At 40.9% G+C, this 22798-nt stretch overlaps 1 protein-coding gene across 1 annotated transcript in view; it reads left to right on the forward strand.

Annotated features, from left to right (window-relative positions):
* EXOC4 (exocyst complex component 4) overlaps nt 1-10291 on the forward strand; it is a 410874-nt gene extending 400583 nt beyond the window's left edge. Inside the window, exon 18 of the mRNA XM_075857508.1 lies at nt 8143-10291. Within this exon, the coding sequence (XP_075713623.1) occupies nt 8143-8380 (238 nt within the window). The 3' untranslated portion in view covers nt 8381-10291. The remainder of the gene's footprint in view (nt 1-8142) is intronic.
* The last annotated feature ends 12507 nt before the right edge of the window (nt 10292-22798 follow it).

Here is a 22798-nt window from a genome sequence, read left to right on the forward strand (position 1 = left end):
CCCCTCGTAGATAGTGCCGCTAATAGAGCACCTGTAGATCGTGCCCCCAATTGATAGTGCCCCTTTATAGAGCCCTCTATAGATAGTGCCCCCCATAGATCCCTCTGCAGATAGTGCCCTCATAGAGCCCCCTGTAGATAGTGCCACTTGTCGATAGTGATCTGAACACTGCCCACTGAAAAAAATAAATTACATGCTCACCTGTCCCTTTTCCCACGCCGTCCTCTAGTGACACAGGTCTGCTCAGAGACCAGGCCTCATCCAGCAGAACGACGCAGCTGGCGTAATGACATCATTGCGCCGACTGCATCATTGCTAAAGCAAATGGCGAGACAAGGAGCTGATAGTTCCCGTGACTCGCCAGGCAGCGCTGCACTAATCAGTTGTATTGTAATTGTACAATTGAGAGCAGGGGGCAGGTACTGGATCCCGCTTCACCCCGGACCTCCGAACCAGCTGTAATTTTAACAACTGGTTCGGGAGAACCGGGGCAAACTTGCCGGATCCCACCCCTGAATGTATGGATCCGCAAAAAAAAAAAAAAAACAGCACATGGAAGTCACTAGGATCTGTGTTTTGCGGTCATGTACATGATGTCTCAGGGCTATTTTTCAAGTGTTCAAAAGGCAGGATTTTAGGCCAGCCCTTACTGGTCTATTTAATACTAGGTATCTTAAACCTTTTTCTAATAAGACCTAACCACTTAAATAGTGACACCTGGGCCTCTATGTTTAATATCCCTGCCAAAATAAAAAATAAAAAATTATCATTTACCTCCTTAACTCCGTACACCATTATTATTATAACAATAGAAGTCAATGCGCTTGACCTCTACCATTTAGAGTTTTATGGCATCTACACCTTAATTGACAAGAAATAAAAGATATGTTTATATAAACACTTTGGGGATTGAAAACTTCCTAACCCCTTTCCATTAGGCACTGTAAGAGTATGTTCACACGGCTTATTTTCGGGCCGTAAACGGCTGGAGAATCGGAAGCAGAACACCTCCAAACATCTGCCCATTGATTTCAATGGGAAAAACTGAATTCTGTTCCGATGGGCCGTTTTTTTACGCGACCGTTTTGAAAAACGCCCGTGTAAAAAAACCGGCCGCGAAAAAGAATTGCATGTCACTTCTTCAGCCGTTTTGGAGCTGTTTTTCATAGACTCTATAGAAAAACGGCTCCAAAAATAGCCTTAAAAATGCGGCGAAAATCGCGAGTGGCTTCAAAAATTTATGAAAATCAGGAGCTGTTTTCCCTTGAAAACCACTCCGTATTTTCAGACGTTTTTTAGTATGCGTGTGAACATACCCTAATTGTATGTCGTACGGGTTATTCCCATGAACCACTGTAGTGATGAGGCAGGCACAGAAGTTGTGTCCGAGCCATTGCTAGCAGGTGTCCGCTGTAATATACAGCCGATATCCCACTGCGCTGGCCAAGATTGGAGATAATGTGTTACTTCACTGCCTCTGTTCTTGCTGTCTCGTCATGGTAGATAGGTGTCACAGGGTTATACAGTGGTGCGGTATGTGTGTGCTTCGCTGGGTCAAGCGTTTAGAGGATGAGCTGGTTGCGCATGAGCAGCGTTGACATCATTTTTGGGGATTGCTGCAGGAGAAAGGCCAAGGACTCCTGTGTTACGGGCGTTAAGCGGAATCCTCAAGTGCTTCCCCAGGAGGTCGCCTTATCCACTACTGAGGTGAGCTTCAGAGAGTTGCTACTAATTTCTTGTAGATTTGGTTCACTTATTACCTGGTTGTAGACTCTGTTCCTATGTAAATCCAATACTATTGTCTACATCAACCAGAACTGTCATCCATATTTTCTAGCATTTTATGTTCCAATTTACAACTTATCATTTTCACTCTGTTACACCACTTGATAGCAAATAATGACGGGTCTGTATTTGTAATGTGCCACCACCATTAGCACCCCCATGCTTTACTCAGGGATAGACTACGGACTATCCCAAACACTACAGTGTGGCATTTTAGAGACATTTTCTGATATTTTCATAAAGTAAACCGCATTGAGTTATAGTTGTTTCTTCTGGCTACCTCATCCCACTCTGTCGATGCCTTCTCTCCCAGATTCAGCAGACATTGACAAATCCATAGCTCTTCCGAATACGTTACATGAGAAGAAAGTTTTGATTGTCATATGGGGGAGAGAGAAAGTGACAAGATCCGTGTTCGCATCAAGATTGCATATTCATGTGGAGCTATAAAAATGTAGCGAGTGACTCTTCCAGCCCCTTGGGATAATGTGATGGATTTATGCGTGTGACAGAAACGTCTCTAGACAGAAACCTCTAAGCATTTATAAGAAGATGTTATGAGGATTAAATACCATTTTAGAGCAAACCGGGATATAAGCAGTAGTAGAAGAAATGGCGCGTTAGATGTGGTTGCATACTAGTATCTAATAGGTAAATGAAAATACATTCCACTCTATGGAGGATCGACAATAAGATCCTCTATAAGGGATCGCTCAGTCTGACAAAAACAAGGTCCTTTTCTTTTTTGTTTATTTTTTTTTTAATGTGTCCCTTATTACACGCTGAATACAGATGCAAATATTTGGCCACCCTGGTCATATTATGTATTATATTTTAAATTCTAATGCACGTTTTATAAAAGAAAAAAAGTTTTGACACATCTGTTGGACACGTCACATATTGCAAGTGTTATCATTTAGACATCCGTACTCATATTACAGGTTCTATTGAAAAGTATGGGCACCATTTGTCATATCACATGTTTTATTGAAAGGTTCGGGCACACCTGTATATTCGAAGGTGTTATTGAAAGGATTGTGAAAACCACCCGGGAATACAACATTTTATTATTGAAAGGTTTGGAACTATGCCAATTATGCATAGTCTCCTCAGATCATCGGAACTCAGACTTTACTAATGTGTCATGTAGATTTGGAGCACATTTTGAATCGCCCACCATTTCCCAAATCTGATCACTGAGGTATAGGTGTTGCCATTTCTTTAATAAAACGCCCCTTAATTATTCCCAGTATTATCCAAAGCTGGAGATATAACAAACTTTTTTCTGCATATCAGAGTGCCTGGATTTAGTTTTAGATTTCTTTAGGAGTAGTGTCTCTCGATTACAATGTAAAGTTCTAATATAGGTTATATTTATTGTGCAGTCATAGAGAAATTAATATTTGTTAGGATTATAAAACCTCACGGAATTAGATTTTTCTAAAGATCTTACAATCCATTCTTGCTGTCTCATCTCCGGCAAGTTGACTTACACAATTGTATAGCGATGCGAGTAGAATATTATTTTCACTGGTCCCAGGAGAACGGTAGACGTAGGTCACATGACCATCAATCCATCATCTCTTCCTATGGGGCCTTTGATTCTCTGTCAACATAAACCACTTTAACCCATCAATTTTTAAAGAGCATCTTCACTGTGGTGGGAAAGAATCCCATTACCAGTCATAATCGGTTATGTTATCTCAAAATTAGCTTGGCAGTAAGATTGGAACGGCACATTAATTAATATGGGTCTTTTTATATATGCAGTTTTTATTTAGGCTTTAAAATAATATTCAAGTCTGGGAAATGCCTGGAACAGACTATGGCCATACGGGACCAATGTATTAATTGGGCCTCCGGGGAGAGGAATCACAGAGCAGCCATTTTTAGCACATTTTCACCACGTCACACTGTCTGACTCTGACTTCTCACTGGCTAAAGAGAATGGAAGGTTAATCCGAACTCCCCAGGGATGGCTCAAACCTTGTTCATATTATGCTGAGGAAAGCTGGTTTCGAGAACGCCTTATGGCAAAATGCTGACTCCTCCTTGGCATCCTCTGCTTACCGGTTCCCCCCCCCCCCATCCTAATTTATGCACAAGAAGGGAAGGGCTGAGGAAATTGTAACAAAGTGGCATATGGTTGAGATAATTTCTGTTCTTTATGCAGTAAATATGCAAATGTCGCAGCTTATTTAGAAAGGGTGCCATTAATAACCCAGGCTTGAGATGGGCAGCTGGACCACTTCAAGCAGTCTTTTCAGGAAAGATTACCTGCCCAGCCTGTGATTTCCATATTTCCAGACTATTAACGCACAACACGTAAATTGAATTAAAATTTAGTGATATAAAATTGTACTTATCAACCCAAACCATTACATTTATTATCAGGGCTAGGTTTTCCAGCTCAGTCGGTTGGAATTTCTAGAGCTCTTTATCTATATAAATTTAATTAGCCTTGATATCATCACTATATTATAGAACTAATTAAAGATTTAGATAAGTGCTGAGAGAGCTTATTTAATACCCCATAAAGTTCAATGTAGAAAATTAAAAAGGCCGTACTTCAGACGGTTGTGAAGTTCCGGAAACCCAGTGCCCGTATCAGTGGATTTAAAAAACGAAATCTGATTTAATTGCACTTAATGGGCTTCTTAATGTTTAAAATATGACTCAATTCTCATTACTGTTTCATCTTTCTGAACGGAAGCTTTTTTGTAGTGTATATAATGAACGACAGACTGTGTTATGAAGTGTATTCAGTGTGCAATATCAATATGTAACATCATAAATACATTGCAGTATGATGAGCCCTGGGAGATGCTTGTGCTCATTCGCTCTCAATAAACTCCTCTAGTTTCCTGTGCAATGTAATATATATAACGTCACATGGGTGCAGCCTTTTTTAATATTTTTTTTTGTTACTTAGCTGAATCCCCTAAATCTCTTCATATAGCCATAGTTAAAGGCTATGTACACGTTTTGAACCCCATTTTTTTTTAATAAAGCAATTTTTAAGGTGATTTAAAGCAACTTTTATATTGACTTTCATTTTTTTTATACTTTTTAAGATACAGCTTCTATCGGTTTGTCAAAGCCGTGGCCGTCGGTTCAGCCAAGCTGACGGCTCGTCTGAAAGCTGGTGATCACATCTAAGTTGATGGACTTAGTGTGATTGCGATTAGCTGGTTCTGCTTGTAAGAGACACGCAGGACCAGCTTTCAGCCGAGCTGTCAGTTCACCTGAACTGACGGAATCAGCTTTGACGGAAGGATACAGCTTCTATGTAAACAGGATGCATAGAAGCTGTATCTGTAAAAAAAAAAAAATTAAAGTCAATTGAAAAGTTGTTTTAAATCGCCTAAAACATTGTTTATTAAAAATTGGGGTTCAAAGGTGTACATAGCTTTTTTTATCTCTTTAAAGTACTGTTTTTCGTGGCTAACTACAGGCAAGGAGGAATGGCTTTAAAGCTTGAGAACTCATGCGGTACCCGTCTGGAACACCATCATAATATACAATATCATGTAGAACTTCACAAGTACAGTTGGCGAATCCGTACATTTTACCAGTAGGGGCATGTGCATGTGCATGACATCAGTGTTTGGAAACGGCTACAAAATCACAAAATGCTTTAGGTCTCTTTCACACTGCAGTATTTTTTGTTAGTATTTTTCTTCAGTATTTGTTAGTCAAAACCAGGAGTGTGCCCAAAACATGGATGTGGAGCAAATCTTTCCTTTATAACTTTTCTCTATGTAGGTTCCACTCCTGGCTTTGGCTTACAAATACTGATGCAAAGTACAAACCAAAATACGCAAGTGTGAATGAGGCCTTAGTGATCTACTTGAATTGTGCCTGTCATGCGTCTTCCACCTTGTCTGCAGTTTAGGGTTAATATCCACATGCAGTTATAATCGAATAACTATTAATTCTGCCAACTGGTAATTTATTCAGAAATTGTCAAGTGACACTTCAGATTTTGGGAGACGTTTGTTTCAAGTGAATGGTAACTAGGGCCACCAACGTTTAATTCATTCTTGCGGCGGCATAAGAAAATGATGTATCAGGACTTGCCATAAATGCTCAGGTCATTCTGTGGAGCAGAGATTGAATCTCTCTCAGAAATTAGGATTTCATTGTGAATTCTCTGGGTCTCTCTTAAAGGCCCTCCTCCCCCTGTGCTAGGTGAGAGGTGAGAATTAGCATTTAAATAGAGAGGTATTAATAGCACATGTGAGCTCCTGCGGCTCCTCAGATCATTCTCCTACCTTTTCTATATCCGATGCAGCCATTGTTTCTTTTCTATTACCCCCTTTCACAAAGTCTCCAATCTCATTTTCTTACCTATTTACTTTGCGGCTGTGATCTTTTCACAAAATACTTTATTTTCGTACTGTGCCTTGAAATAAGATGCATACATTTACAGCATTAGAAGTATATATTTACCGTTTAGGCAAAATAACATGTATTAAAACTTTTTTTTTTTTTTTGATTGGAAATCTTTATCCCTTTCATGGAAGACGACAAGTGTCAACACTGAATTGGTGGAAACTAGACTGGATTGAATGATAAACTTACCACCATCAATAATGTGCATTGTCCTATAATGTGTTTTTTGTGTATATGGAGATCATCATATTCGTAGAATAATATATTGTATATAAGCAGTCATTTTAGTTTCCTACATGCTCTTAAAGGGGTATTGCCATCTAGTTTCGGGTCCCACCTCAGGAATCCGAAACTGTCTCGAGAACGGGGAACATCACTGGGCGGGACGGGGCGGTTAGCTAAGATCCACACCTATCAGACAGCTATGGAATTGTCCTGTGGATATGCCATACATGTCTGAGATGGAAATACTCCTTTTATTTTTTAATCTAAATAGGTACAAAATTCTGTGTTGATTAATTTCTTAATATATTATCATAGCAGTCAAGGCTCCATTTTTCTGGTACGCAGCTCCAAAATGTACTGCAAATAAAATTAAATGATAACGTTTTGGCTGTTTCTGCTACCGAGGGAGCAATAGGAGCTTATTGTATATTGTTTATACATCGAACTCAATATTAAAATAGTCCGCAGTAAACTCTGAAGCTCCCTCTAGTGGTAGCTGCAGGCAGGCTGAATTTTGTCACTTAAAGACACGTCAATACAAAAGATTTCGAGCTCTCGATCAGAAAAGCAAAGCTGATGAGGAGTTGTACTTGACTCGGCCGGCAATCTGATAAATGCTCGGGGGGGGTTGGGACTTATTAAAAAGTTTGCTATGGTAAAGCCAAAGTTAATTGATCTTGTCAGGTTAACCATTTGTGTCCTTTATTTTGTGCATTAGGTAAATAAGCCAACTTATTTTACATGCAGTACAGTCTGCTTACTTGGTACTAAGCATATATAAAGGGTTGTATTTGCCCTGGACTAATGTTTGCTGGCCGACTTCATTGCACTCACTGATCATGTAAGACTGGGGTATTGGTGGCTGGCTTTACAGCAACTATGCAACCTATTCTCTCAAGAAGCAGGTCCGTTGAATTGAGCATGTTGCTGGTGCTATAGATAAACCCTATTGACCATTACTAGAAGACCTATTGTACTTTTCTGTGACCAGCTTTACAAAAGTGTCTTGCTTTACAGCGGTGGTTGTATACATTCTCTCTATCAGATTGTTATCTAAAATGTATTTCTTTTGGAAGCTTTAAAACCGTTGTTTTACTTATTCTCCCATTATCAGATATTTACATGGAGCAGTGTCTCTATAACACCACCATCCTAATAGAAAAGATGCCCCCGATGGATATATTCTCCTGTCTGGTCAATCACGTGATCTATAATGTTGCCTAACTTGTTCATCAGCAAAAAGATTTGCTTTGGTTTTGTGTTCATCCTAGTAATGAACAGATTATGTATCATTGTTCTTTCTTTTATAAAGTGACAACATATTATATTGCATGATACAGGGGTGGAAATACAGGCTTAAACAATACATAGACACATGATACATGAGGACAAGCGACCGCTGCCCAAAGGAGCTTACAATCGAAGACATGGGAGCTATACGGTTCATTCTTAGGAGAATGCTAAGACAGTAATGGGTTACTTTGAACCATCTACAACTGAATACCGGTTTACTGGAAGAAGACTAAATCTTGTATTTCTCAGAAGGAAATTATTACTGCACAAATCTCAAATAGTACATAGTACATTTTTGGCATGATTTTTGAGTCAAGGATTCAACATTGGCTCTAAAAAAAATATTTCTATTCTGCCATTAAAGCACTACATTCATTTTATCCTCTAGTAAGCGGTCTACACCAGATGGTATGTTTTGACCCGGTTTGTCTTGTCATTCTGCAGGCAGTACTATGAAATGATGTACAACACAGCTGACGAGCTGCTAAATCTAGTGGTGGACCAAGGAGTGAAATACACAGAGCTGGAGTACATCAATGCCCTCAGCCTCCTTCATCGCAGTCAGACGGGTGTGGGAGACCAGACTACCCAAAACATGAGGCTGCAACGACTCAAGGAGATCATCTGTGAGCAGGCTGCCATCAAGCAGGCCACCAAAGACAAGAAGATAACCACTGTGTGAACAGAAACCGAAGAAGCAAGGTTGTGTTCGCACACTACTATGTCACGCATGAGTCTAGAAAATCTTCATTTAATAGAAAATATAACTACTAGAAACAACAAGATCTGATTGTCGCATTGAATATTGTCCTGTAACGTTCCTTTGGATCTGCATGTTCTGTATTTTAATCTGATATTGTCTGCTTTTTTAATTCTTGGAAAACTGTCCACTGTTTTCCCAGATATAGAACCAATATAATCACTATGGCACTACTTCATTTTGTATTTGTCTTGTCTGTTTTATTCTTGACTGTTCTTAAAGTTCCATAAACGAGTAGCATGTGATTGTGTGCTAGGAAATGATGGTTCTTAATTTCCTCCATAGGTAAGAGGGTGAATGAGAGAGACCACTGCAAGTACAAGAAGGCCAGGGCTGAGACAATCAGCAAGGAAAATTAAGATGTTTGCGTATTTAAGGTTTTAAAGAACATATAGAAAATAAAATATGTCCGATATCCAGTCAGAAAAAACGCTATTACATATTATAATATATGAATAATACCTAAACATTTTGATTGGGTACAGGGTTATGACTTTAAAAGAAATTTTAGGTGATGCCCTCCCAGAAACAAGGTAATCTAAAACTCATCTCACAGAAAGCGGTTGGACTGAATCTTGAGTCATCTTTACAAAACAGATGGAGGACCTTGTCTAATACACTTTTATTTATCGTTTTACATAAAATGAATAATCTACAATCCTTAAATGTCATAAAAAGAGCCAGGTACATTTCTTGCCAGCAGCTGCACATTTACACTGTGCAAGGCCTTAGCACAATACACACAGAGGCTCTAGGGCTGCCTGTGCTGCCATACCGGCTCCGTCGGGTACTGCATGTGTGGAGGCATTGTCACGAAGAAACAATGCTTTTAGGGAAGAATACCTCTACATAAGGCATCTGAATGCCACATTTTATTTTCAGAAAATACCTAGGCACACCGACTTAAAGTAAAGCTTCTATGCACCTAAATGGCAGCCCTTTTATGGCTCTGTATATGACGGACGTGCGTGAGCCTTTCTACACTTGTCTGACATTCCTGCTCATTATTGAATTAGCAGTCATTTGATTATTTCTGTAAGTATTCCAAAGCTTTTACTTACAGACACTTGGTAAAAATAAAAAAATACTTTTTTGCACATATATCCCCTCACATAAACTTTTCGTAGTTACCTGCAGATCCCATGATGAAATTCTGGTCACTTCTTATAGCATCTTCAGTTCTGTACTTGGGCTGAACTTGCTAGGATAAATTCCAGTTGTCTAAAATCTCCACTTGTAGATTATCTTCTGGATAGTGAAATGATCAATGTCCAGATGTTTGCCAATCTTTTTTAAATTCCAGAATCCTAGGCATCTAAGGTGCTTTCGGAAGGCCTCAGCTCTCTGGACCTAGGTATGATGATGCCACATGCACCAAAAACAATGAGAAATCCAAACTTAATGTGTGAGGTTTAAGGCTAAATTCACACACCGCGTTTACTCATGTTTTTGGTGGCTTTTTTCACAGCAGTTTCCTTTTGGAACATTTTTTTTTTCCCAAAAAAAAGTTGCGGCCAGATGTTACTTTTGCGGTTTAGAATTTTTGCAGCGTTTTGGTGGTTCGCTGCATTTTTTCCAAAGCGTGGCATGTTCTAAGTATTGTTTTTTTTCTGCAGGCTTCTCTATAGGACTTGAATTACATGTACAAAATGACGCTAAAACACCACCAAAAACGCATGTAAAAAAAAAAGGACCGAATACAAAGTGTGTGTAAAGGAGACCTAACTAAGACCGGCACCTCCGAGACACTCTCTAAAGATGTTATTATTTGCGCTGGTTACTAATATTTGGTTTTGCGAAAATTTGGGTAAAAAATGCAATTTGAGGAAGGAAATAACACACGATCTGTGAATTTTTCATAAATAAATTGCAAATTCAATTTATTAGTGGTTCTTGTTCAACTACATAATCTATACTGTCTGAATTAGGATCAAAGCAGTACAGCTTTAGCGTTATTCGCTAAGGGTTTAATCACAGTTTGCCTCATACTTCTTTCTGCAATTTTGCAAACCTACAATATGACCGAAACATGCGAATACACCTAAAGACTGGGTTCCCACAGGGCATTTGCTGCAGATTTTCCTATCATTTAGTAAGTCAAAACCAGAATTGGATCCAGAAAAAAAGCAGAGCTGTAAGGCCTTTCTTTATATATTTCTTCTGTTCAGGTCCCGTTCCTGGTTTTGTCTTAAAACATACATGCAAAATCTGCAGGAAATCTGCACTGTGGGAACCATGTATCCACACAGGTATGATTGGCTTTCGATAATTCTGCCGCAAATCCAACCAAGAATCCGCCGTGGAATCTGCACCGCATTATGAAGAAATCCCTCACAAAAGTTACTCATTTAAAATCCACGAGTGGATTTTGCTGTGGATCCACAGTTATTCCACAGCAAAATCCACAACACTAGGATTTGATTGCGGATTTTAAACCCCCTCCTCCCCTCCTATATAATTTGTAAAAATCCGTGCTTATTCCCCGACAGAAATTGATATGTTGAGGATTTAAAAATCTGCACCACAAGTCCAATTACGGGCTGAAAATTGCTGCAGCATGTGGATGAGACTTGTTAAAATCTAATCCCCCTGCCTGCTACTCTATTCGGCTGCAGATTTTCCATGTGCAAATCCGGATAGAAAATCTGAAACATTTCTCTCACATTTCAGTCACATGTGGCATGATTTTCCTAGCGGAAAAATCCGCTGCGGAAATTTACACTGTGTATTACTATAGTTTGAAACTAAATCTGCCACACATACGTGGTTTGAATATTCTTGCTGGTCGATCATGTCAGCAAACACTGTACAGATTTCTGATATACCATCTGGATACTAGCTTCAGTAGAGCTGAAAAACATTTAAAAAAATGAAATGCATAAATACATAATGCAAGAAATCTTGATTTATCTACCTTTTCCGAAAAAGTTTTCCAAAAGTGAAAATTTACTTTGAAACTTATTTGTTGAAAATAATAATAAGCAAACTAGAATATCATATGCAATGCTGTGTACGGAGAGGAAACAAGAAAAATACGTATACCTCTGCATTCTGAAAGCCTGTCGGCAGTTTTCTGTTCCCATTTTCCTGTCCAATAGTCTGTGTTATAAGCTATCCACTAATATACTGCATGTAAGCTGTAGTAATGCTTTCATGATCCCAGGATGACTGCAGGAGATAAACCTAGTTTCCTTGAACTCTCTAAAACTCACGCTCACTATTCTCCGTTAAATGATATCAAGGATATAGACACAACAAAAAGTCTAGCCTTACCCTCTTTTTCTTAAAACATTTTCCCATGGAGTTATCGGAACATTAAAAGGCAAAGAGTAACTACTACTTTTTAAAAATCAACATCATGTAGCGATAAGAAAAAAAAATCGCTAGCAACTCACTTGACTAGAGCGATCTTGAAGAGATTTTCAAGCTACTGAATGCATTTCTATGGATATGATTTTATAGTTCTTTTGTTTTGTAGTGAGTGATAAAAAGTCTAGGTGTAGCCCTAGCCGATTAAGTGGAAACGATCACGTGTCTGAAGAGTTCAGAATGGCATGACCCAATTGAAATGCACACAAATGTTTGCTACGATGAAGCCGTGCTGCTTCATACACCTTATTTAGTATAGAATAGTAGTGCTGGCGCTGGCTCTGGCTCCAATAAACAGTAACCTGCAGATTTACATAGATTGGGGTTTCATTAAAAAAAAAATGCCAAATTGATTGAGAGACACATAAATTTGGAGCATCTTTGGCTGTCCGTGCGCCGGAGATTGAAATCTACGACTGCTTGTGAACAGGCGTAGATTTGCGCTAACCTTTATGCAAATTTTGGGGTTTAGTATATGTGTCTGGCCAAAGGTGGCCCTGCCTAACATGTCCCCTTTTCTTGCCGCTTTTGAAAAGTGGCAAGAGGCGTAAAAGCTCATTGTGACAGATGTTCATAGTGGATTTCACCCTTTTCAATGCAGAAGGGGTGAATTCCCAAGTGAATCTGCAGCAAATTCCGTATCTAACACGTGCAGATTTTGCTGTGGCCGAATCCGCTTGGTGTGTGGGTACCCAAAAGCGTTTAACATTTTCCTGTATTTATCTGAGCGCTTCCACCATCTTCTTGTACAGATTTTAATGCTATAAAGCGAGGGCCTCTGTTATTAGCAGCACTTGGCAGACGTGATCTTACCAATTCATTATCTTCCTATTTCATTTCTGATCATTGCATATTCTGTTGCTGTGTTTCTGTTCTACCTGGAATGCTCCCGCATGTGGAGAATTGGTGGAACATTTCAAAAAGGAAAAAATGTAAAAACCCTTGTTATATATATATATATATATATATATATATATATATATATATATATATATATATATATAGTACATTTGCTGTTTTTCTATTGTAACTGAAGATGTTCTTTCATATTCATCTGAGGTGGTAAAAGCTTTCGTCCCACTAGACATGTAGATCTGAACTGCGAGAACAGCAGCACAGGCGACAAACCTTTGGACACTAGAGAAAACATGCCTCTCGTCGTGGTTATATACAGCTGTGAATTGTAGAGGCAGCTCAGTTCTAGCACATAACCGGCAATGATTTGCAGTAATGTCAGTGAGAATGGGTTCACATAGGGCAAACCACTAGAGTAGCAAAAATTGTATGCTACAATAGAACAGTTTTTAAAGAAACACAGCCAAAACATTTCTATTTATTAACAGGTGTTTTTTACAGGTAATTTTCAATATTTGTTTTTTCCGATTTAAATTACTTGGGGGGGGGGGGGCGGTGTCACCTAGAGTTAACTGCGGTTTGAATAAAAACAATATAGCATGGTCTGAAACCGCAATGCAATCTGAATGGGAGATATACGTTCTCATCCAATAACGTTGCTCATCTGGGAGATGCAGTGGAATACAGACAGCGCTGCATAACCATGCAAGGCAATAAAAGAACCAGGATACATAGCTAAAAATCACTAAGGTAAGTAGACAGATACTTAAGAGGAGGCTATGAGTAAGATAAAATGTTATGTCTACTTTATAAATATACGCTGAAAGGAAGGTACTAGTGGAAGTCTGCAATGGATCATGATAGTAAACAATCATTCGAAGAGCATTATGGCATTTGCCCAATTTGGACACCCCCATGTGAAATAATGATTCCTAAAAGTGTCTGATCGCAGAGGTCCGTGCTGCTGGGAGTCCCAGAATCCGCTTATTTGCCTGGGGAAAGCACTGAATAAGTGAAGCAATGGGTGCCTGTAGTCTTCCAGAACCAGGGGCTGCGCTGGATATGGCTTTTCCAGATGAGACAATCCCATTTAACACAGCATATGAAAAAAAGTTGTGTAAACCAAGCAAATCGTTAAAAAAAAAAAAAAAAAAGACCAATGCATTGTTTGGACTAGGGGGTTTTATATTTGTGGAACTTCCTGCCCCAGGTCCTGCATCGTTTCGGACGAGCGAGGACACATCGGCACCAGAGGCTACAGTTGATTCTGCAGCAGCATCAGCGTTTGCAGGTAAGTAACTACATCGACTTACCTGCAAACACCGATGCTGCTGCAGAATCAAATGTAGCATCTGGTGCCGATGTGTCCTCGCTGGTCCGACACGATGCAGGACCTGGGGCAGGAAGTGAGTGATGTCACAGCGTGATCTCTCGAGAACACGCTGTGTCTGTGCACTGCCAGAAGCTGGGCATTGTGAAGAGAAGTGGCTGATACTTCTATTCACAACGCCCAGCTAGTAAAAGAAGTAAAAACGCCCAGATGTACATACACAATACACGCCCAGTTGTACTTTAACTTTAAACACACCCAGTTGTACTTTAGAAAGCCTCATTTACATAAATATAAAAATGGTCATAACTTGGCCAAAAATGCTCATTTTTAAAAAAAACAAAACGTTACTCTTATCTACATTGCAGCGCCGATCTGCTGCAATAGGGGTTGCAAAATCTGGTGACAGAGCCTCTTTAAGCATACATCCCAACCATCCCGGATTCAGCGGGACAGTCCCAGATTATAGACTGTATCTCGGGCGGCCGGTGGTATGTCCCAGTTTCAACTGTATTTGTGTCCTCAGGACCAAGATACAGTTGAACCCAATGCTGAAGCAGGGAACCGTCTGCATTAGTACAGAGCGCAGTGAGGTCAGCGTCTCCTCCAGGAGCAGAATCCCCGGCCAGAGCATTGCCGGCGCTCTGGCCGGGAATTCTGCTCCAGGAGAAGACCCTGGCGTTACTATCCTTATATGGGCAGTGAGGTCAGTGGCTCCTCCAGCAGCGGAATCCCCGGCTTAGAGCATTGCCGATTCTCTGGCCGGGGATTCCTCTCCTGGAGAAGGCCTTGGCGTTACTATTCATATCTGGACAGTGACATTTGCTACTCCTGGAGCGGAATACCCTGCCAAAGCGTTGCCGACGCTCTGGTCGGGGATTCCGCTCCAAGAGAGAACCACTCGCGTAACTGTCCATATATGGCATCAGGGGCTCCTCCTGCAGCGGATTCCCCTGCCACAGTATGGCCAATGCTCTGGCTGGTGATTCCGCTTCTAGCGCCCCAAGGGCGCAATCTACAGTGGGGGTGGTGCTACCTATTGGGGCACTATCTACAGGGGATAATGTGGCACTACTAACATAGTCACTGTCGCACGATCTATGTGGACACTGGCACTAGGGGCAGCTAAGATGGCATACTGTATGGAGGCAGCTATGGGGCATTATACTGTATGGGGCAGCTAAGGAGGCATTATACTGTATGGGGAAGCTGTAGGGGCATTATATTGTATGGTTCAGCTGTAGGGGCATTATACTGTATGGTGGCAGCTAAGGGGGCATTATACTGTGTGGGGCATTATAATGTATGGGGCATTATACTGTATGGGGGCATCTGGGGGGTAATATACTGTATTGAGGCAGCTATGGGGCATTATGCTGTATGGAGGAATTTGTTTGGGCATTCTACTGTATTGGGGCATCTGTGTGGGCATTATACTGTATTGGGGCAGCTATGAGGGCATTATACTCCATTATAAGCTATGGGGGCATTATGGTGTATGGGGGAATTTTTCTGGGCAATATACTCTATGGGGCATCTGTGTGGGCATTATATTATATGGGGGCAGCTATGGGGCATTATGCTGTATGGGGAATTTGGGCATTATACTGCATGGGGGCATCTGTGTGGGCTTTATACTGTATGGTGGCAACTAAAGGGCATTATACTGTGTGGGAGGCACTATGGGAGCATGATACTGTGTGGGCTGAATCGGATGTGTATGGGCGGGGATTGGGCGGGATTAGAGGCATGGCTTAAAAGGAAAACAATTGCCAGTTGTCCATCTTTGCGATATTTGAAAGTTGGGAAGTATGCTTTAAGAAGCCCAGCATAGTGCTAGGTGGAGCCAAGAACACAGTGAGATGATTTCGGCCAGGGTCTTGTTACAGGCATTAAAGAATTTTACATTCTTTTTTTAAAAGATTTTATTTATATTTTCATAACAAAACAATAAAAACATGGCACAGTATGACAATGAATGAACACCAAGGTATTGCATAATACAAACGCAAGAGCAGATAGTCTATAATCATGAACGCAAAATAGCAGGCAGTGTAACAAAGGCGTCATCCATGGCCATGCAATCACTGTCACAACACATTCACACACATTTAAACAAGTGCGCTACTCCACACCACCACCCCACGACCCCAGCAATGAACAAGAAGGGGGATTACAACACAGTCTCAGAAACCTCCAGCCATTGTGTCCAAATCTTCTCAAATTTATAAGGGCGTCCCCTATGAAGATATAACTTTTGATGTAGAGGTATACAGTGGATATAAAAAGCCTACGCAGCCCTGTTAAAATGCCAGGTTTTTGTCATGTTACAAAATCACTCCAAGATAAATCACTTCAGAACTTTTTCCACCTTTAATGTCACCCATAATCTGTACAATTGTATTGAAAAACAAATTGATATCTTTTAGGGTGGAAAAATAAAAATAAAGGACAAAAATAATGTGGTTGCATAAATATGCACACCCTTAACCCGTTAGTGACCGGCCCATAGTCTTTTTACGTCGGTCACTAACGGGCCTTATTCCGATGCCATAGACTTTTTACGTCGCGGCATCGGAATAAGTAAACAGAGCAGGGAGCTGTCAAATCTCCCTGCTCTCAGCTGCCAGAGGTAGCTGAGGGCTGGGGGCGTCCCTGCTCTACCGGGTCAGATCGATATTAGTATCGATCTCACCCGTTTAACCCCTCAGATGCGGTGCTGAATAGCGTGCACCGCATCTGAGTGGTCTCCCACCGACACCCGGCGATACGATCGCCGAGTGTCTGTGTCTCCAATGGCAGCCGGGGGCCTAATAAAGGCCCCCAGGTCTGCCTGGAGCGAATGCCTGCTAGAGCATGCCGGAGGCATGACCTAGCAGATGCCTGTCCGTTTTAAACGGACAGGCAGTAATACACTGCAATACAAAAGTATTGCAGTGTATTATAATAGCGATCGCAGAATCGCATATTATAGTCCCCTAGTGGGACTAGTAAAAAAGTAAAAAAAAAGTTTAATAAAGTTAATTTGAAAAAAAATTAAAAACACAGCTTTTCCCCTTACAAAATGCTTTACTATTAAAAAAACAAAATAAAGTTAAAAAGTTACACATATTTGGTATCGCCGCGTCCGTAACGACCTCGACTATAAATCTATTACATTATTTAACCCGCACGGTGAACGCCGTAAAAAATGTAATAAAAAACTATGGAAAAATTGCTGTTTTCTGTGAATCCTGACTTTAAAAAAATGTGATAAAAAGTGATCAAATAGTCGCATCTACTCCAAAATGGTACCAATAAAAACTACAAGTCTTCCCGCAAAAAAAAAGCCCTCAAATAACCGCATCGGCGAAAAAATAAAAACGTTTCTGCTCTTCAAATATGGAGACACAAAAACAAATAATTTTGAAAAAAAAGCGTTTTTACTGTGTAAAAGTAGTAAAACATACAAAAACGATACAAATTTGGTATCGCTGCAATCGTAACAACCCGCTGAATAAAGTTATTGTGTTATTTATATCACACGGTAAACGGCGTAGATTTAAGACGCGAAAAAGAGTGGCGAAATTTCAGGTTTTTTTCTATTTCCCCCCAAATAAAAGTTAATCAATAGATAATATGTCCCCCAAAATGGTGCTATTAAAAAGTACAACTTGTCCCGCAAAAAACAAGACCTTATACAGCTATGTCGACGCAAAAATAAAAACGTTATAGCTCTTGGAATGCGACGATGGAAAAACCTAAAAAATGGCCTGGTCATTAAGGTTTCAAATAGGCTGGTCATTAAGGGGTTAAACTAATACTTTGTTGAATTACACTTTGACTTTATGACAGCATTCAGTCTTTTTGGGTAGAAGTCTATCAGCATGGCACATCGTGACTTGGCAATTGTTGCCCAATTTTTCTTGCTCCAAATCTATCAGATTGCGAGGGCATCTCCTGTGTACAGCCCTCTTCAGGTCACCCCACAGATTTTCAATGTCATTCAGGTCTTGGATCTAGCTGGGCCATTCCAAAACTTTGATCTTCTTCTGGTGAAGCCATTCTTTTGTTGATTTGGAGGTATGCTTTGGGTCGTTGCCGCACTGAAAGGTGAAATTCATCTTCAGCCTTTTAGCAGAGGCCTGCAGGTTTTGTGCCGCCTGATATTTGGAACGGTTCATAATTCCCTCCACCTTGACTAAAGCCCAAGTTCCAGGTGCAGAAAAATAGCCCCAAAGCATAATGCTGCCTCCACCATTCTTCACTGTGGGTATGGTGTTCTTTGCGCCAAACATACCTTTTGTAATTATGGCCAAAAAGTTCAACGTTGGTCTCATCAGACCATAACATGTTTTCCCACATACATTTGGCAGACTTGATGTAGGTCTGTGCAAAACATAGCCGGGCTTGGATGTTTTTCTTAGTTGGAAAAGGCTTCCGTCTTGACACCCTACCCCACAGCCTAGACATATGAAGAATACGGGAGATAGTTGTCACATGCACTACACAACCAGTATCTGCCAGAAAGTCCTGCAACTCCTTTAATGTTGCTGTAGGCGTCTTGGTAGCCTCCCAGACCAATTTCCATTTTATCTTTTCATCAAGTTTTGAGGGACGTCCAGTTCTTGGTAATACTTGGATATCCAGCAGCACAACAAGCAATGGAGATGGAACAAAAGTATCCCAACTTAATGGAGACTGTATGCAGGTAAGTATACCCGGTCCAAAAGAGATCATGCTTGAGAAAGACCCTGACAGGGTTGAAACATTGCATGTCCATGTTTTGATGAATTAAAGAAAACAAATTTTTTTCTACTTTGAGTGCTGTGGTCTCTTTTCTCTATACAGTTCTTGGTTGTTTCACTGTTGTGCCAAATGTAATCCACTTCTTGATGACGTCTTCACTGTGTTCCATGGTATATCTAATGCCTTGGAAATTCTTTGGTACCCTTCTCCTGACTGATGTGTACGGGGTGGTTCTTCAATAATCACAGAGGGCAGCAGTTTAAATGGGTTTTATTTAAACAAGTGGCAAACAACACGAGCGCTCCTAAACCGGGATTGGGCTCTCCACTTTGCAGGAGTTCTAACCAAGTCAGGCTGTGCCAAAGTGACTGCAGGCTCCGCAGCCTGTTCCCACCGTGCCGCTACAGGTCGCTGAGGGGCTACCCTCTACCCACAGCCTGCCATGCTATGCGTGGAGTGCTCCAGTCACTTTGGAGAAAATGCTCTGCGCCTCCGTTGGTCACGGTGGCTGCTACACCACTACCTTCACGAATTCCTACTCCCTCAGCTGCGCACGTGCAACGTGCACGTCGTGTACTGTTCACACAACACTCCGAGAACTTTACCCGGCCACGGTGTGACACGCTCACACAGTTCTAAGTCCAAGTCTTTAAATCGGGTTCCGTCTCTTTAAGGACCGGTCAAAATAATTGCAGTTGCTTTACATTAATTCACCCATTGACAGGTCTCTTCTCAATAATGCAGGAGTACAAGCAACAGACATCTCCCTACTTCTCTCTTCTTGGGCATACTCCAACGTGGACGCCACTTTCTAAATCCTCCTAGGCATCTCCAACTACTCACAGGGTAACCTCCTTGTTCCCCCACAGTCCCTCTCTTGTAGGGAGGACTTCCATGTTGCAGCTTCTTGCCAGGCTCAGGTACTGGGAGGCCGCACTCTCTCCCTTCCAAGCTGCATCAGTCCTCTCTGACTTCCCTGTGTGCTACACACACACACACTCCTGCCTGTTTCCTGCCAGGCAGCTCCATCTCTATGTCACTCATACTGCAGTGACCCCTAGTGGCTGCACGTAACATTGCAGGCATGCAACAGATAACATATAGGTGTAAACATCACCTCACACAGGAGGGAACACAAAACGCAGGTACCAACAAACATGGAGGCTGCACTGGGCAGACAGTTCAATTTAAAGGGGCAGCATCACCCCCCCTTACACTTGCCTTTCAACAATCAGATCCCTTTGATGTGTTGTAAGCTCTTTACGGACCATGGCTTTTGCTGTCACATGAAACAAAGAAAATGTCAGGAAAATCCTAATAGAACAGCTGAACTTTATATGGGGTTACTCGGAATCACTTTAAAAAATGGCAGCTGTGTACTGACTACAATTTAACATGAGTTTAAATGTGATTGACTAATTCTGAACACAGCCACAAAAACCTGGCATTTTAATAGGGGTATGTAGACTTTTTATATCCACTGTATATTTATTAATGAGCTGACCTTGCCCTTCCCAGGCATAAAGCCGGTCTGATTGGGGTGTATAAAGGACAAAATAATTTGAATCAGTGTTGTAGCAAGTATTTTAGCAAGGATTTTAATATCCGAATTAAGAAGGGAAATGGGGCAGTAAGAATCCGGAAGAGTGGGGTCCTTCCTTGGTTTCAACAGGACCATGGTGAGTGCCTCACACATTGAGGCGGGCAACATGCCCCGTTCAAGGGCAGCAGAGTAAAGTTCCTGAAGCCTAGGTACCAGAATATCACAGCTAATTTTATACCACTCACCCAGCAATCCGACTAGACCAGGCATCTTACCGGATGGCAGGGACTGAATTGCATTTTCTATGTCGCTATCCGTGAGCGGGGTATCCAACTCAGCTGCCTGAGCAGAAGAAAGTCGCCATAGAGAAAGCTTATCGAAAAAGTTCTTAATCTCCCTTGGGAAAACACTGCATCTGGAACTATATAAAGCCTTATGAAGATTATAAAATACCATATTAGTATCCTTCAGAGTTGTATGTACAACCCCTTCAGGGGAAACTACGGATGGGATAGAGGCACAAGGCATTCGGAGATGCAGACACCTAAGATGAGACCACAGGAGAGGTTAACCATGCTAGATGCAATCTCCAGACCTGGAAAACTACTGAAGGACCAGTCAAAAAAATGAAAATAACGACAGTGGTCCGAGATCCCCCTAGGAGTAAGGGTAATAGAGGAAATCGCTGGGAGGAGGTCTGTAGATGCCATAGCAAGATCTATTCTGTAGAATGTTTTATGGGCAACGGAATTATAAGAGTAAGACCTATCCATTGGGAAATTCCAACGCTACACATCTGTAAGATGCAGCGCTGTGGACCATAGATTAAGATGAGTAGAAGCCAGGTCAAGGCCACGTGTACGGTCCACCAAGGCATCTGGTACTGCGTTGAAATCCCAAACACATAAGACAGGGCCCACAGGAAAGATGAAGAGCTTCTCCGCCACCAAATTCAATAAAGTCGGATCTAAAGGGGGAAGGATATAGAGGTTAACTATGGTGAAGACAGAGCAAAGAATCGAGCAATGAGCAAAAAACATACCAGCCAAAGTGGTCACAGGCTACTTGCAAGGGCAAACTCTTGGCTATCAGTCATGACACACTACAAGAGTAATTAGAGTAAGAGGAATGATAACCTTTTCCGATCCAAGCACGTTTAAGGGCCAGAATTTTTTGTCCTGTTAAAGGAGTCTCCTGCAAGCATATTATATGCAGAGAATGCTTTTTAACGTAATTGGGAACTCTTAAAAAAGGAATTAAGGCCGTGAACATTCCAGCTTAGAACTCTAATGGGTGCCATAATACATCTACAGTAAATGAATGAGACCAACCATAACCAGAGTATGCAGGGGAAGAAGGAGTAAGAGCGCACTAATTCACACACATATACACCACAACAAAGAGAAGAAGAATGCAAAACATTAAATTCTCAAGAGAACCCCTATCAAGCACTAAAACTGTAAAATGCAGACCTATACCCATTTACTCACAATAAAGAATAGTGGTCCCTGACTAAGCTAACGACTATCACAATAGCATTGTCCCGAGACCTGACCCACAAAATAGGTGAAAGAATTTTACATTCTAGTGGTAATATTTATCGTTGCTAGGTGGTTTTTGCATTTCTCAGACTCAACTGGGGTTTGTGAGTATAAAAGGTTGAACTTGATGGACTTTTTATCGGTTCTATAACTATGTGAGACGGAGATATGAAGAATGTTTCTCGTAACATTTTAGTTAGTAGCTGCCCACATATATTGTGCTGCAGGCTTGTACCCCAGACAATCTTACAATTCATTGTGATGTAATTTCGAATGTTAACCCCTTAATGGCCGGCCTATTTTAGTCCTTAATGACCACGCTATTTTTTGCGTTTTTCCATCGTCGCATTCCAAGAGCTATAACTTTTTTATTTTTGTGTCTTCATAGCTGTATAAGGTCTTGTGTTTTGCGGGACAAGTTGTATTTTTTAATATCGCCATTTTCGGGTACATATAATTCATAAATAACATAATAACTTTATTCAGTGGGTCATTACGATTGTGGCGATACCAAATTTATATAGATTTTGTATGTTTTACTACTTTTACACAGTAAATTATTTTAATTATTTGTTTGTGTCGCCATATTTTAAGAGCCATCCAATCCAATATTTAGCCGATGGAAAGTGTCCTGATGTAAACTATTTTTAGTGCACAATAACTCTGAATTCACATCCCTATAACTGAACCAGTTCTCCATAGTCAGAAATTATGCTCAGTGCAAGTAAGCACATTTAAAACAAAATAGCAAACCTTTTCCCAGAGGAAGCGGGAGCAGAACGTATCTCACCAAACGCCTGGCTGTGCATGCACTGTGACTGAAATAGCCAATTAGTATTGCATAAACCTATATATATATGTAGAGCTTAGCAGCCACCAGCATTAATCACTGTCAAGGAATTTCTGCTCCGAAATTCTAATTAATACAAGCATATCTTTACATTGATCCCAAACAGGAAAAACGTATAATTAGC

This window comes from Rhinoderma darwinii, chromosome 3, assembly GCF_050947455.1.
Source record: "Rhinoderma darwinii isolate aRhiDar2 chromosome 3, aRhiDar2.hap1, whole genome shotgun sequence".
Classification (NCBI taxonomy): Eukaryota; Metazoa; Chordata; class Amphibia; order Anura; family Rhinodermatidae; genus Rhinoderma; species Rhinoderma darwinii.